At 37.5% G+C, this 11,310-nt stretch overlaps 1 protein-coding gene and 1 long non-coding RNA gene across 4 annotated transcripts in view; one reads left to right on the top strand and one right to left on the bottom strand.

Annotated features, from left to right (window-relative positions):
- LOC136831574 (uncharacterized) overlaps positions 1-11,310 on the top strand; it is a 45,553-nt gene that overhangs the window by 30,070 nt on the left and 4,173 nt on the right. The window contains exon 2 of the long non-coding RNA XR_010850932.1: positions 5,929-5,966. This is a non-coding gene — a long non-coding RNA (uncharacterized lncRNA). The remainder of the gene's footprint in view (positions 1-5,928; positions 5,967-11,310) is intronic.
- Positions 6,779-11,310, bottom strand: part of sws (patatin like phospholipase domain containing sws) — a 46,985-nt gene continuing 42,453 nt past the window's right edge. For 2 of the 3 annotated variants that reach the window (XM_067092170.1, XM_067092171.1), the window contains exon 22: positions 6,779-10,450. In XM_067092170.1, coding sequence (XP_066948271.1) covers positions 10,307-10,450 — 144 coding nt within the window. In that variant the 3' untranslated portion in view covers positions 6,779-10,306. The remainder of the gene's footprint in view (positions 10,451-11,310) is intronic. The other variant, XM_067092172.1, reaches the window with a different exon arrangement.

Raw genomic sequence — 11,310 nt, 5'->3', positions numbered from 1 at the left:
GGTCGTTATTTTTGGGATTTCGAAAACGGGTCACCATGAGTTGTTTTTTTTTTTTTGTACAAAGATTCTTGTTGTTGTTGTTGTTCTGTTGTTGCAGACATTACTAACACTTGTATTTGTTGCCAATGCTGTTTTTGTTGTGGTTGCAGAATCAGACGTATTTCTAAAAGGCTGAGAAGTTGATAACCAAAATTACTCCAACGGTAGACTTACCTATAATCTTCTCTCTCTCTTTTTCTCATTATTTATGAATCCCTGCCCAGTATTTTCGTAGCTTTAGATAACTCCCCCCCTCCCCCCCATAATCGAGGAGAAACTGCTCCGTTGTAACTTTCCTTAAATGGAAATCTTATCCAGATCATCAATTCTCGCCATAACACTCCGTGGCTGGACTTGGGCGCTTGCGCAGAAACCGGTGTGATTGGCATAAGGCATTCGAGACTCGTCTTGGGACTTTTTGCTGGACAGTTGGCCCCAAGCGGAAACGCTCTTGTGTATATTCGTCATATTACTGATCTTAGTCTCTCTCTCTCTCTCTCTCTCTCTCTCTCATGAACCGTTTCTACTGGAAGCGATATTGGGTCTAGGGAGAAAGTAGTGGCTGGTTTATCCTCTTGTTTGTACTCAGTTGCAAATGAAAATGAGTGACTAAAAACCTTTTAAATGCAGCGGAGTTCGTCTCATGCTGCGCAACTTTTTCTCTCTCACGCGCGCGCGCATGCACACACCCATACACACCCCTGTATGTCCCATTACTTAGCTATTTTGTCTTCTGTTGTAACGAACGAAAGTCCCCCCCCAACGACTAACGAAAAGAAAGACTTTAAATTCATCTTCACATCCTCAATTTTCTTATCATTACGGCGTATATCTATTCTCTCTCTCTCTCTCTCTCTCTCTCTCTCTCTCTCTCTCTCTCTCTCTCTCTCTCTCTCTCTGTTTTCCCATTAACCTACTTTCCTCGCTCTTTTATTGCCGCTTTTACGCAACACCTCCGACCTTTTTTATTTCCTTTGAGCTCATTAAACGCGGCGGTTGCCGTTTGCTGAGAAATTGTTCTCTGGCGATGTCTGTCATTTCACGTTCAAGCCAAGACCGCCAAAGATGGAGAAATACTTGATTTATAAACCTCTCTCTCTCTCTCTCTCCTTATATCGCAAGATAAGGAGTTTACTGCCCTATATGCCGGCTTCATCATGGTAGAAAAGAGAAAGTGAGCTCCCCCGGTCAGTTTACGCAACACGCTAGGCTCTCTCTCTCCTCCCTACCCCCTCCTCTCCCTCTCTCTCTTCTCTTCTCCTATCTACCCTTACACCTCCCATCCCCTTTCCCATCCATCATCTCCACCCCTACCCCCTCCCCCTTGCACGACAAAGCTTCATGTCATGGCCACTTAGCAAATTAACGCTCCGTGCGTCTAGTTAGGGCTCTCCAGACACGATGGAGTTTAGTAGTCGACCGCTTCATATACTGCTGGAAATTCTCCCGCTGTTCACGTGAAATTCCGCTATGTCATCCTTTGCTGTAATTTTTTCTAGAATGAAGTTTTTTATTGGTTTTTTTTTCAGTTTTTGGTAAGAGGTTTGCGCGAAATGGCGTTAGCAGACATGACTGAAGAGATAGGTGACAAGGTCTAGAGATACGCCTAGAAGTCGTCTTCCATCTTTCTTCTTCTTTGTACGAATATCGGGAAACTATGTTTAGATGCCACTTATCAAAGAGAAAAATCACTCTCAATTAGAAAACTACCTCATCGATCAAAAAAAATGTAATACGTCAAAAATAATGTCCTTTATTGAGTAGGTCAGACTGTGACGTCACAGAAAACCTCTCGGCCTAATTTTTTTGCCGCAGGCTCAGAAAAAAAAGTTGCTCGTCCGAAGGACATTCACCTCCCTTCCATTCTGTAGAATCACCGTACTTTTGTCCATATCTTAAATGTCTCTCTCTCTCTCTCTCTCTCTCTCTCTCTTCTCGAAATCTTGTCTTGCAGTTTTCCATGCGACCGAATGTATATGAACAGAAAATAATGGCGGGATTGTGTGTGGTTATATATATATATATATATATATATATATATATATATATATATATATATATATATATATATATATATATATATATATATATATACATAATTATGTATGATATGCAAATGAACCTGCCTCTTAAGTAGCCTACACATAAGCTAAAAGAATGCTCGCCAACCGTAATATCACCAACTCCATTTAGAATAACAATACGGTATCAAGATTGTCTTTTTTAAAAGGGCAAATATGCTTCATCCAGAGAGAGAGAAAAAAAAGAATAAATTATTCATATCCATCCATTTCCTTTGTGACGTTTCCATCCTATTTTCTCTGACCCTTTCTCCTTTTTGGTGAGGGATGGACCCACTCTAATTTGCATATCATATTATAGTTTTCTAAGCTTGTAAATGTATATATACAGTATATATATGTATATATATATAATATCCTTTGTGGCTTTTATTCACCTTTCGTCATCGTCGATAATTGTTCATTTTTGTAGGCCTATCGATCCATTTTGCCTAAACCTAGCTTAACAGAGAGAGAGAGAGAGAGAGAGAGAGAGAGAGAGAGAGAGAGAGAGAGACTATCTCTGACTTTTATCTTTGCATTTATATCCTCGGGAGATCACCATATCGACATGTGACGGCCAGCTACGTAGATTCCATGAGACTATCGTCTACGAGAGAGAGAGAGAGAGAGAGAGAGAGAGAGAGAGAGAGAGACAAACCATGTACCATTGCAGAGCTTATTACGGAGTAAATTATGACGGGAAGACTGAGAATAGGAGATAATGGCGCCGTGTCTTCCATGAGGAGAATTGCTGGAGATTTTACTCCCGTAACCAAGAACAATGAGGGTGCTGTCTCTAAATGGCGAATACTTTTCCCTTAATGGATTATGACAAAGGAAGTAGTTTACGTAGCATTACTTAAGTGATGGAGGTAAGTGGTGTTAACGGTGAAATGTGCAAATTTAATACATTCATTTACTTACGGACATTTTTCATGCAGTTGCGAACGCTGTCAGATTCGAATGTTTTCGTGCAGTTACGAACGCCATTAGGTTTAAGTTTTTCTTGTAATAACGAATGCTATTAGATTACGTGATTAGGTATAATAAATTTAAGTGTTTAGTATTTAATATACACAAGTTTTGGAGTTCAAACAACTCGTATTCATGAGTATACACACACACACACAGCGTATATGTGCATGAATGTCAAAACCTATTCATAAAATTCGAGTTTTCTTTTTTCGTTCTTGTGCGTTGACAAGGATAGTTAATGTCAGTGTTTTTTTTTATATAATTCTTGAAGATAAACCCAATCATTATATCTGGAGCATTGCACTACAAGACCCTGCTTTCGACTTTCTTGCATGAGTGAGCAATGATTTGTTTGCTAATGGCAACTTCTTCTTGACATTTAATCATTTGCGGATGCAACAGCTGTAGACATTTCGACAGTCCGACAGCCCTCTTCGTCTTGCAATACATAGTTACTCATTACTCCGAAATGTAGGTTACTTTGGCCCTCCCCCCCCCCTCTCTCTCTCTCTCTCTCTCTCTCTCTCTCTCTCTCTCTCTCTCTCTCTCTCTCTCTCTCTTTTTTTTTTTTATGCTTCAGATATACAGTTATTTGAAAATGCAGTGAACTGTTTACAGTTTTTTACTCTCTCTCTCTCTCTCTCTCTCTCTCTCTCTCTCTCTCTCTCTCTCTCTCTCTCTCTCTCTCATGTTTTTGTGCTTCAGATATACAGTTATTTGGCAGTGTACTGAACTGTTTACAATTTTTTACTGAGTATTGATAATACTTCTGGCAGATGTACGTAATTTTTCCCTTACACTGTAAAATGTTGAAGATTTTCGTAAATGAACTTTAACGCAACAAATTCTGTCGAAGTGTAATACCAGTTTTCATTCCCGAAGTTGAGATGTTTGTACTAACTTCAAATTCACTGACCTGAGAAGTTTGGTTGAACCTCTTACTGCAAGAAATGCTAAATCCGAGAAATGGAGAAACCTGGGTCGAGTGTTCATACCATCTCAGTAATAGAAACGCCCTTGCTTTGTGCCTTAAAGTTACAGCCAGAACAATAAATAGTGCTATTACACCTTCCTTACCTTGAGCATAGCTTTCTCTTTAGGGTCTCTGTGGGAATTGCTTTACACGTAGTACTATTGCAGTATGTGGCTGTCTGGCTAAGAACATTCTCCTAGGGCTTTAGGTGGAGCACATTGACTCAGTCACTGCTGCCTGATTGCAAAGCTTCAGCTGAAGGGCAGAATGAGCTTACCTTGTATTGCAGCTATCTCAAGGTCACCTGTGGGGGAAGGCGTACAACTTGTAAGCATTCCTAGTTTGGACGAAAGGCCGCTGGTTTATCAAAGACGGTTTGGTCAGTGGCCAAGGGGCCTTCCTCCCAAACGAAAGGTGCACTTTTGGATGCATTAGGCAAGCAGGACAGGATTCTAAATCTGCGCTTAGCAGAACCTGTTGTGGCCCCATTCTTTGGCTGTCATGATTCACCTTTCTATTGAAGGAGATGGTTCCAGTAAGAGGGTTGTGTCGACAGCACCTGCTACTATGCTCCTTATGTCTTGGGATTAGAACTGGAATATGAATTTAGGCCAAGTGCTGGGACCTATGAGGGATATTGAGAGCAAAAAGGTTTGAAAGGCGTAACGAGGAAAACCTTGTAGTTGCACTGTGAAACAATTGTTAGGAGAGGGTGGAAAGTAAGATGGAAGAAAGAGAATGAAAGGGGTTGCAGCTGTGGGCTGAAGGGATGCTGCAAAGAACCTTAAATAATGCCTACAGTACACCACGTGAGGTGCACTGACAGTGCTACCCCCCACTACAGGGGGAAGAAGCTACTATATCCCCACTCTTTAACTGCCATGATTGATCTTTCTACTGAAGGAGATGGTTCTACTAAGAGGGTTGTCAGAACAGCCCCTGGCAACAACTGTGCACTGTAGACCTTGCGAAGATCTCCACGTCAAAAGTTTGTGAGATTGTCATTGTTTTGGAATGGCCTTCCCAATCTTCTGATCTATTAGTAGACATTCCTTGGGAACTTCCAAGGTGGAAGGAAGCTCTGTGTTAGCCTCATGCATGCCAGTTCCATGAGAACTTGGAGATCAAGTTCTCATGGAAACTGGCGTATGTACTCTCAGTCCCAAGAGTTTTCTCATAGGTCCTGTAGGTTCCAATTAGTCATTCATGAGGTATTCAGCAGCTTCTGTCCTTCCTACCGAAGTAGTGATTTGAGCAAAAATTATAAACAATGAGTATGTTTTGGAACTTATTACTTATAATACAAAGTTCCAGCCTCCCAGTCTTGCAGATTTTTTTAGTTGATGGTCCAGACTACACAAATAATGAGATAGTTAATGCCTAGGGATTTAATTACTAGCTACCTAATTAACAGGCTCTTTGAGAATGGGTGTGAGAATAAATTTTAAAATGTTGAAATTCTAGAATGAATGTTCAATCTTTTGATGTTTTTGAAACACAGGAAGCTGTTTGTTTTATCATATTTCAATTTCGATCCTTTCCTCCACACTTCATTGAAGAAACCACTGGCTTTTTATAATGTGTAACATGTATACAGTACATAAAGAGTTCTTCAACCTTTCTTTACTCACAGTCCACAGTGGCCTGAACATTGTTAAATTTTTAAGTCATGTTTTACCAGTAAATGCTATATCTTGGAGACATTCATAACAAGCATATTGATGGCAAGTTTTCTCATTTTGTTGGAGATACATTGATTTTGTTTCCATTGCTCCAAATCATGACTAACTTTCAACTCAAAGAGCTTTTCAGAATGTATTAAGTCGTTTAGTTTTAATTCATAGAGTTTTACACATTTTATCTTTTTATTCTTTGCAGGAAGGCAGTGTACAGAGGAATCAGTCAAGGACATGGTTGTAAGCATTCAGGAAAAAAATTATTTCCATTTAGATTTTAATTGTGTCAAGTAGAACCCTCATCAAATATCCCATACTTTAAGGGAAAGGGTTATATCCCATTTAAAGGCTTGCTCTAGTAGTATTTGATTCGATTACTATTGTCAGAATTATCAGTGACCCCCCGGTCTTTGGGATGTTAGAACCCCAGCCACCCAACATTACTAGTAAGTTACACTATTTTCCCTCATGTTAGGCACCCTAGTTTTGCATCTAACTTTCTTCTCATTCTGTTAGTCATCAAAATATTATTCACGTTCACATAAATTTGCTGTTGAAAGATAGTTCTGGTTCCCAACAGGTTGATGAAAGAGTTAAATGTAGTATAGAAAACATGAGCAATTAAGGGTCACTTAGCTAGATAATAAGGTTATAGATACAGGAACCACTACTAGGCATCAGAACCAAAGATTCTGGAATGAAACTCTCAAGGGAACTCAACAACTGAATTGAGCAAAAACATGCATTATTGGTATGGGTTGCAAGTACCAAATCACTAGTTACAACGGCAAGTCAATATTACTTGTGACAGTATTTTAGTTACACTTTACATTAATCATTGTAACATTTATTAACCATGTAGTGGCAAAATAGAAAAGCATATAACAGGAAGGCATCAACGTTTCATGGCATTTAGTGCCGTAGAACTAAATTAGATGGTGTACTTTGGAAAAATACGTGGTAGGGACTTGCAAGTCCCGTACTAAAGTCGTAATGCTAAAACTTGCATGATTCTAAGACTTATGAACAGGGTACAAAAAAAAAGCTTATTGTTTCAATCCACTATTCACTTTATTAGCAACCAAGTATGGAAAATATCTTACAAATTCTGCCCAAAAGAACAGAAAGTTTTTTTTTTTTTTTTTTGAATTCTATACCCTGTACAAAGACCCACTCTTGTGCAAGAATAATTACAATACTATTCTGTATACTAAATAATATATATTTTCTTTTGTACATCCTGCAGGGAATTTGTTAAACAACAAGGGTTATAACAAATTACATATTACTGTACAAATAACTACTGTACTGTTCCCTATGCTATCTTCTGTACTCTGCTGCGTACAGCGTCATCTACAATCCTTCTCGTCCTACGGTATGTCAATATACAACTAAAAATCATAAAACCAATCAAATATGACATTCTTGTGCATCTTAAATGCCAAAAGTAGAAAAATTGCATTGTGTTCAGGAGGTATTTCAATGGCTCCTTGAGGTATAACTTACAACAACAACAACAAAATAATATTATTCAAATCATGAATACTTAAAATACATTTTTTTTTTTTGACAAAAATATATATGAATCACAATTCTTAACCCTAAATTTAGAATGAACGACAGTCTTCGTAATCATCTCATTTTATGATCTATTTACAGCTTCCCAAATGTTACTTTTCACAGCGTATTGAAAAAGAAAGTCAGAGTTGGCAATTCTCCAATACAGTAGTGGGCTAAAAGTGGAAGAAAAGTCCAGTAAAATTTTTGCAGTATACTACGCAATATAACATATGGCTAAACTGCAATACAGTGTCTGAAAACAACCAAATAATGTACACCCTCTTAATGCTATAGAGCAATATACACTTCACTATCTTTGCGTTCTATAAAACTGCTAGAGACTATATATATATCACTTGGTTACAAAACTAGAGTGAAGATGGTAAACTGAACTCCTTAAGACAGTGGTACCTACTTCAAGCTGACAAGCCGTCACGTAGCAAATCTCTCAACACTAAACGATTATCTATCGAAAGTAATCCTCACTCTAAAATTCCAGAACTGAACCAACCTTCTAAATATCTATCAGCTATGAACCAGAATAGCAACCACTCATACACGTCAAAATAAAATACCCGAAAAAGCTAACAACAGTGTTAATGCCTCAAAAGCAAACGATAGCAATGTATTAAACATCCCTCAAGCTAAACACTGTCATGATATGCTTTATAAAAGTGAATTTACTAAACCTACAGAAGACCAGTTTCCACTCTTCAGATTTATCAGTCCTCCGAAAAAAAATCTTACGAATCAGTCTCCGACGTCTTTCAGCTTGTACTGCATTTTATGATCAGTGTAACACGGCAAGAAAACCATCTGTGCTTTCTTGAGTGACACTTGACAATTTTGGTCATACAGTCAACCGTTCCTTAGGACTAATGATTCACAGTTTTTGAAAATGGAAAATAAAAAAAAAATTGTGCACTGTCTATAATAATGTGCAAAAAGATTGAGAGCACAAACAAAAAAAAATATGACTGCTCTGTGCTCGACCTAAAGGTTGTATAAAGCAATTTCTAGGTTAAAAAATAAGCTTTATCATCAGCAGTAAACTCCACCATTTTCCCATGACCATTCTTATAATTCTCACCCCAGGAGAATGATCATTGTTTTTCTGGTGTGGCATCACTCCAGAAGTGGTAACTGTTCTTCCCCTTACCTGTTCAGAAAATGTGTATGAAAATATGACTCCTATTCCACTAATGTTAAAATGAAATAGAAGCCCTACTCACATACCAATAAATATCTGTAACTGAATTCATTTCCATTTAATGTACTAGGAACTATATTATCCAATTTCTTTGATAAGATCTCTCCTGAATCATGTTGGTGAATTAACTTGTAAGTAGGACTACACACACTATTTCATTCACTAGTAGTCTCTCATACAGCACCTACATATTCACGCACACACACACGCTCACACCCAGATAGGAGAAAAAAGTTGCACAAAAACACTAATTAACAATGAGCCTGTAACATAGATTGTTCAAAAAGAGTTTAACAAACACTAACAACAACAGTAGTTTGCTTCAAAGTCAACAATAATCACAAAAAGTTCTAAGAGGTTAATATGACTGATGAGATTCTTCCCTTACTTATTTGTATAGAAAAATACCATCTCCATGATGCAAAAGGGAGAAAATGTGTAAGTGGATTAATGAAACTATCAAAACGGAATCCACACAGGAACAAGCTGGGAAGGAAACAAAAGTATTTTGTAGCAATGAAACACTACAGCAGATGTCTTGAAGCGTCACACAACATAGGAATAAGAAAGTGCAGCCAATTATAAACATGTTACTGCATTCCTTTCAAGTATCTTTTTAATTGATATAAATTTAAGTATGACTTCTCTTCTCAGACCTCAAAAAAATTAAGTCTCTCAGTTGAGATTGGATTTTCATTCTGTACCCTGAGATTCCTGACGAAATTTTGCCCACAGTCACGCTATACGTGCCTTATGATTAGTGTGTAGGGGCAGAATAGCCAACCCTACAGCACAAACCACAAATGCTTTAGGGAACAAACAACAAACAAGGTGTTATTGCTGCAACTTGTGAAGATGCTGGAGTGAAATAATTTATGTTGTGGGAGAAAAAAAAAAAGAAGACTCCTCTTCACAATAAACATGTTGTGGAAAAAAAAACAAAACTCTTCTTCACAATAAACACAGTACAACGGTTTCAACTTTATTGCTCTTGTAGCGATGAATGAAAGTGTGTCAGAAACTGCTGGCTCTTATATCTTGCATCAGAATAAAATTATATTAACCTCCTTATACTACTGGAAACCTGCCTGTTTATATGAAGATCTAGAAAGGTTGATGAAATGTCACTACCGACAGTTTCACAAGAGAATATAAAAGTGGAAGAAGGTCTGGCAAACATATACTACCTGAGTATGCAAACATTTATCAGCCAGACCATCTTGCAGTTAAGTAAAATGTCAAACTTTCAAACTATGTATGATTTGGTGCGAGTGTAACCTGTGATGCATGCCTTTTACAGTGTTGCAAAATTATTACTACATGAATAAACTGAAAAAAGTCCTTTATGAAATAAACATCCCTGAATGTACACATTAAAATAATTCCTCAAACTTTTCTTCTATTCCTTTTACTGGTTACAGACTATAATGCAGATTCTTATAAACGAAAAACCTTTCCCTACTATTAAGCATTTCATAATAATTAAAACACTGGCGTTTGAAACAGTAACAAAATTTGAAACGGTAACAAAATTTGTAACAGTACGCTTTGGCACATTCTCAATCATTCGAAAATTACCAAAATTTTCAGAAAATCAATAAACACTATACAAATTTTTTGTTTAAATAATATGACTTATGACTAAAGTGGTATATTTAACAGAAAAAAACAGTGCAGCAAAGAAGAATACTGCTGTGCATCACCGGTAAAAACAAAACATCAAATTCTCGAAAACTTCTGCGCACACATAAGAAACCTCTGCGCAAACAACTCTCCTAAGATGTAATCACTCCCCAGATGGTTCAAAGCATCACGGTTTCTCATCTTCCTCTTCTTCGTTGTCCCCTTCGTCAGCCTCATTTTCAGGTTCGTGGTCGTAGGAGAGTTCTATGATGTCGTTATCCGACAAGTAGCCGGAATGCTTTCTACGGACTTCGCTGAGCTCTTCGGATACCTGGAAGGAAAGTGTGATACATTCAGATATGAAAATTTTTCAGATACATTCAGATCTTAGTCTAACTACACTGGAAAATGGAATCAACACTTATCAGTTTTTTAAATTAGATAGCATTCATGTACAAAAGAAAATAACAAGTACTGTTCACATTCACCAAAAACCACGTGCTTTTCTCATGAAATGTAAGTATAGCCACTATATGAGACTCAAAGAGGGCATGATCAGTTTCATGTAAGTGTATATTGTGTAGTGTAAAAACATTAAACTATGGGACCTGGAGATTAACACAGACAAACTTCTTGATTTGCAAAGGGATCCCCATGTTCACCTTATGGAAATTTAAATATTGCGTGCAGGTATACTGTTCATTCACAATCTGATAATTTTATCATTCTAATAGCCTGTCATTCCATGTGGGATGACTGAGGTAGCCACTACCTAGAAAGCTGACATATAGCCTCCTTCTAGATACCGACAATAGTGATCTTTTTACAGCTTTATCATCATACATTAAATTATTCAATATTAACTCTCAATATGTCGGGTAATGGCAGTCTGTATTTTGATGATTCAATGGAGGGAATGCACAAGTAGAAGAATCTACATTAGGATGGTTACTCAAGAACTGGTCTTAATATTACTGTAGTCATGTCTGTTGAAATCCAAGAGGAGGTAATTTTATCAAATTTCCTGATGTTGGCCTCCCACTGTTCCATAATTACTCAAAATATACTTCCACTGTTTTTACTTGTTCATGTCGGTCAAATTAGCCTAAGTTGCCTGATGCACTATTATAAACTGTGTACCAATTCTTAGCTGTAATGACTTTAGAGTTAGTGATCTTGTTAGCTAGAAAG

The sequence above is a fragment of the Macrobrachium rosenbergii genome, chromosome 48 (assembly GCF_040412425.1).
Source record: "Macrobrachium rosenbergii isolate ZJJX-2024 chromosome 48, ASM4041242v1, whole genome shotgun sequence".
NCBI lineage: Eukaryota > Metazoa > Arthropoda > Malacostraca > Decapoda > Palaemonidae > Macrobrachium > Macrobrachium rosenbergii.
This window is presented reverse-complemented; position numbering and strand designations above follow the sequence as displayed.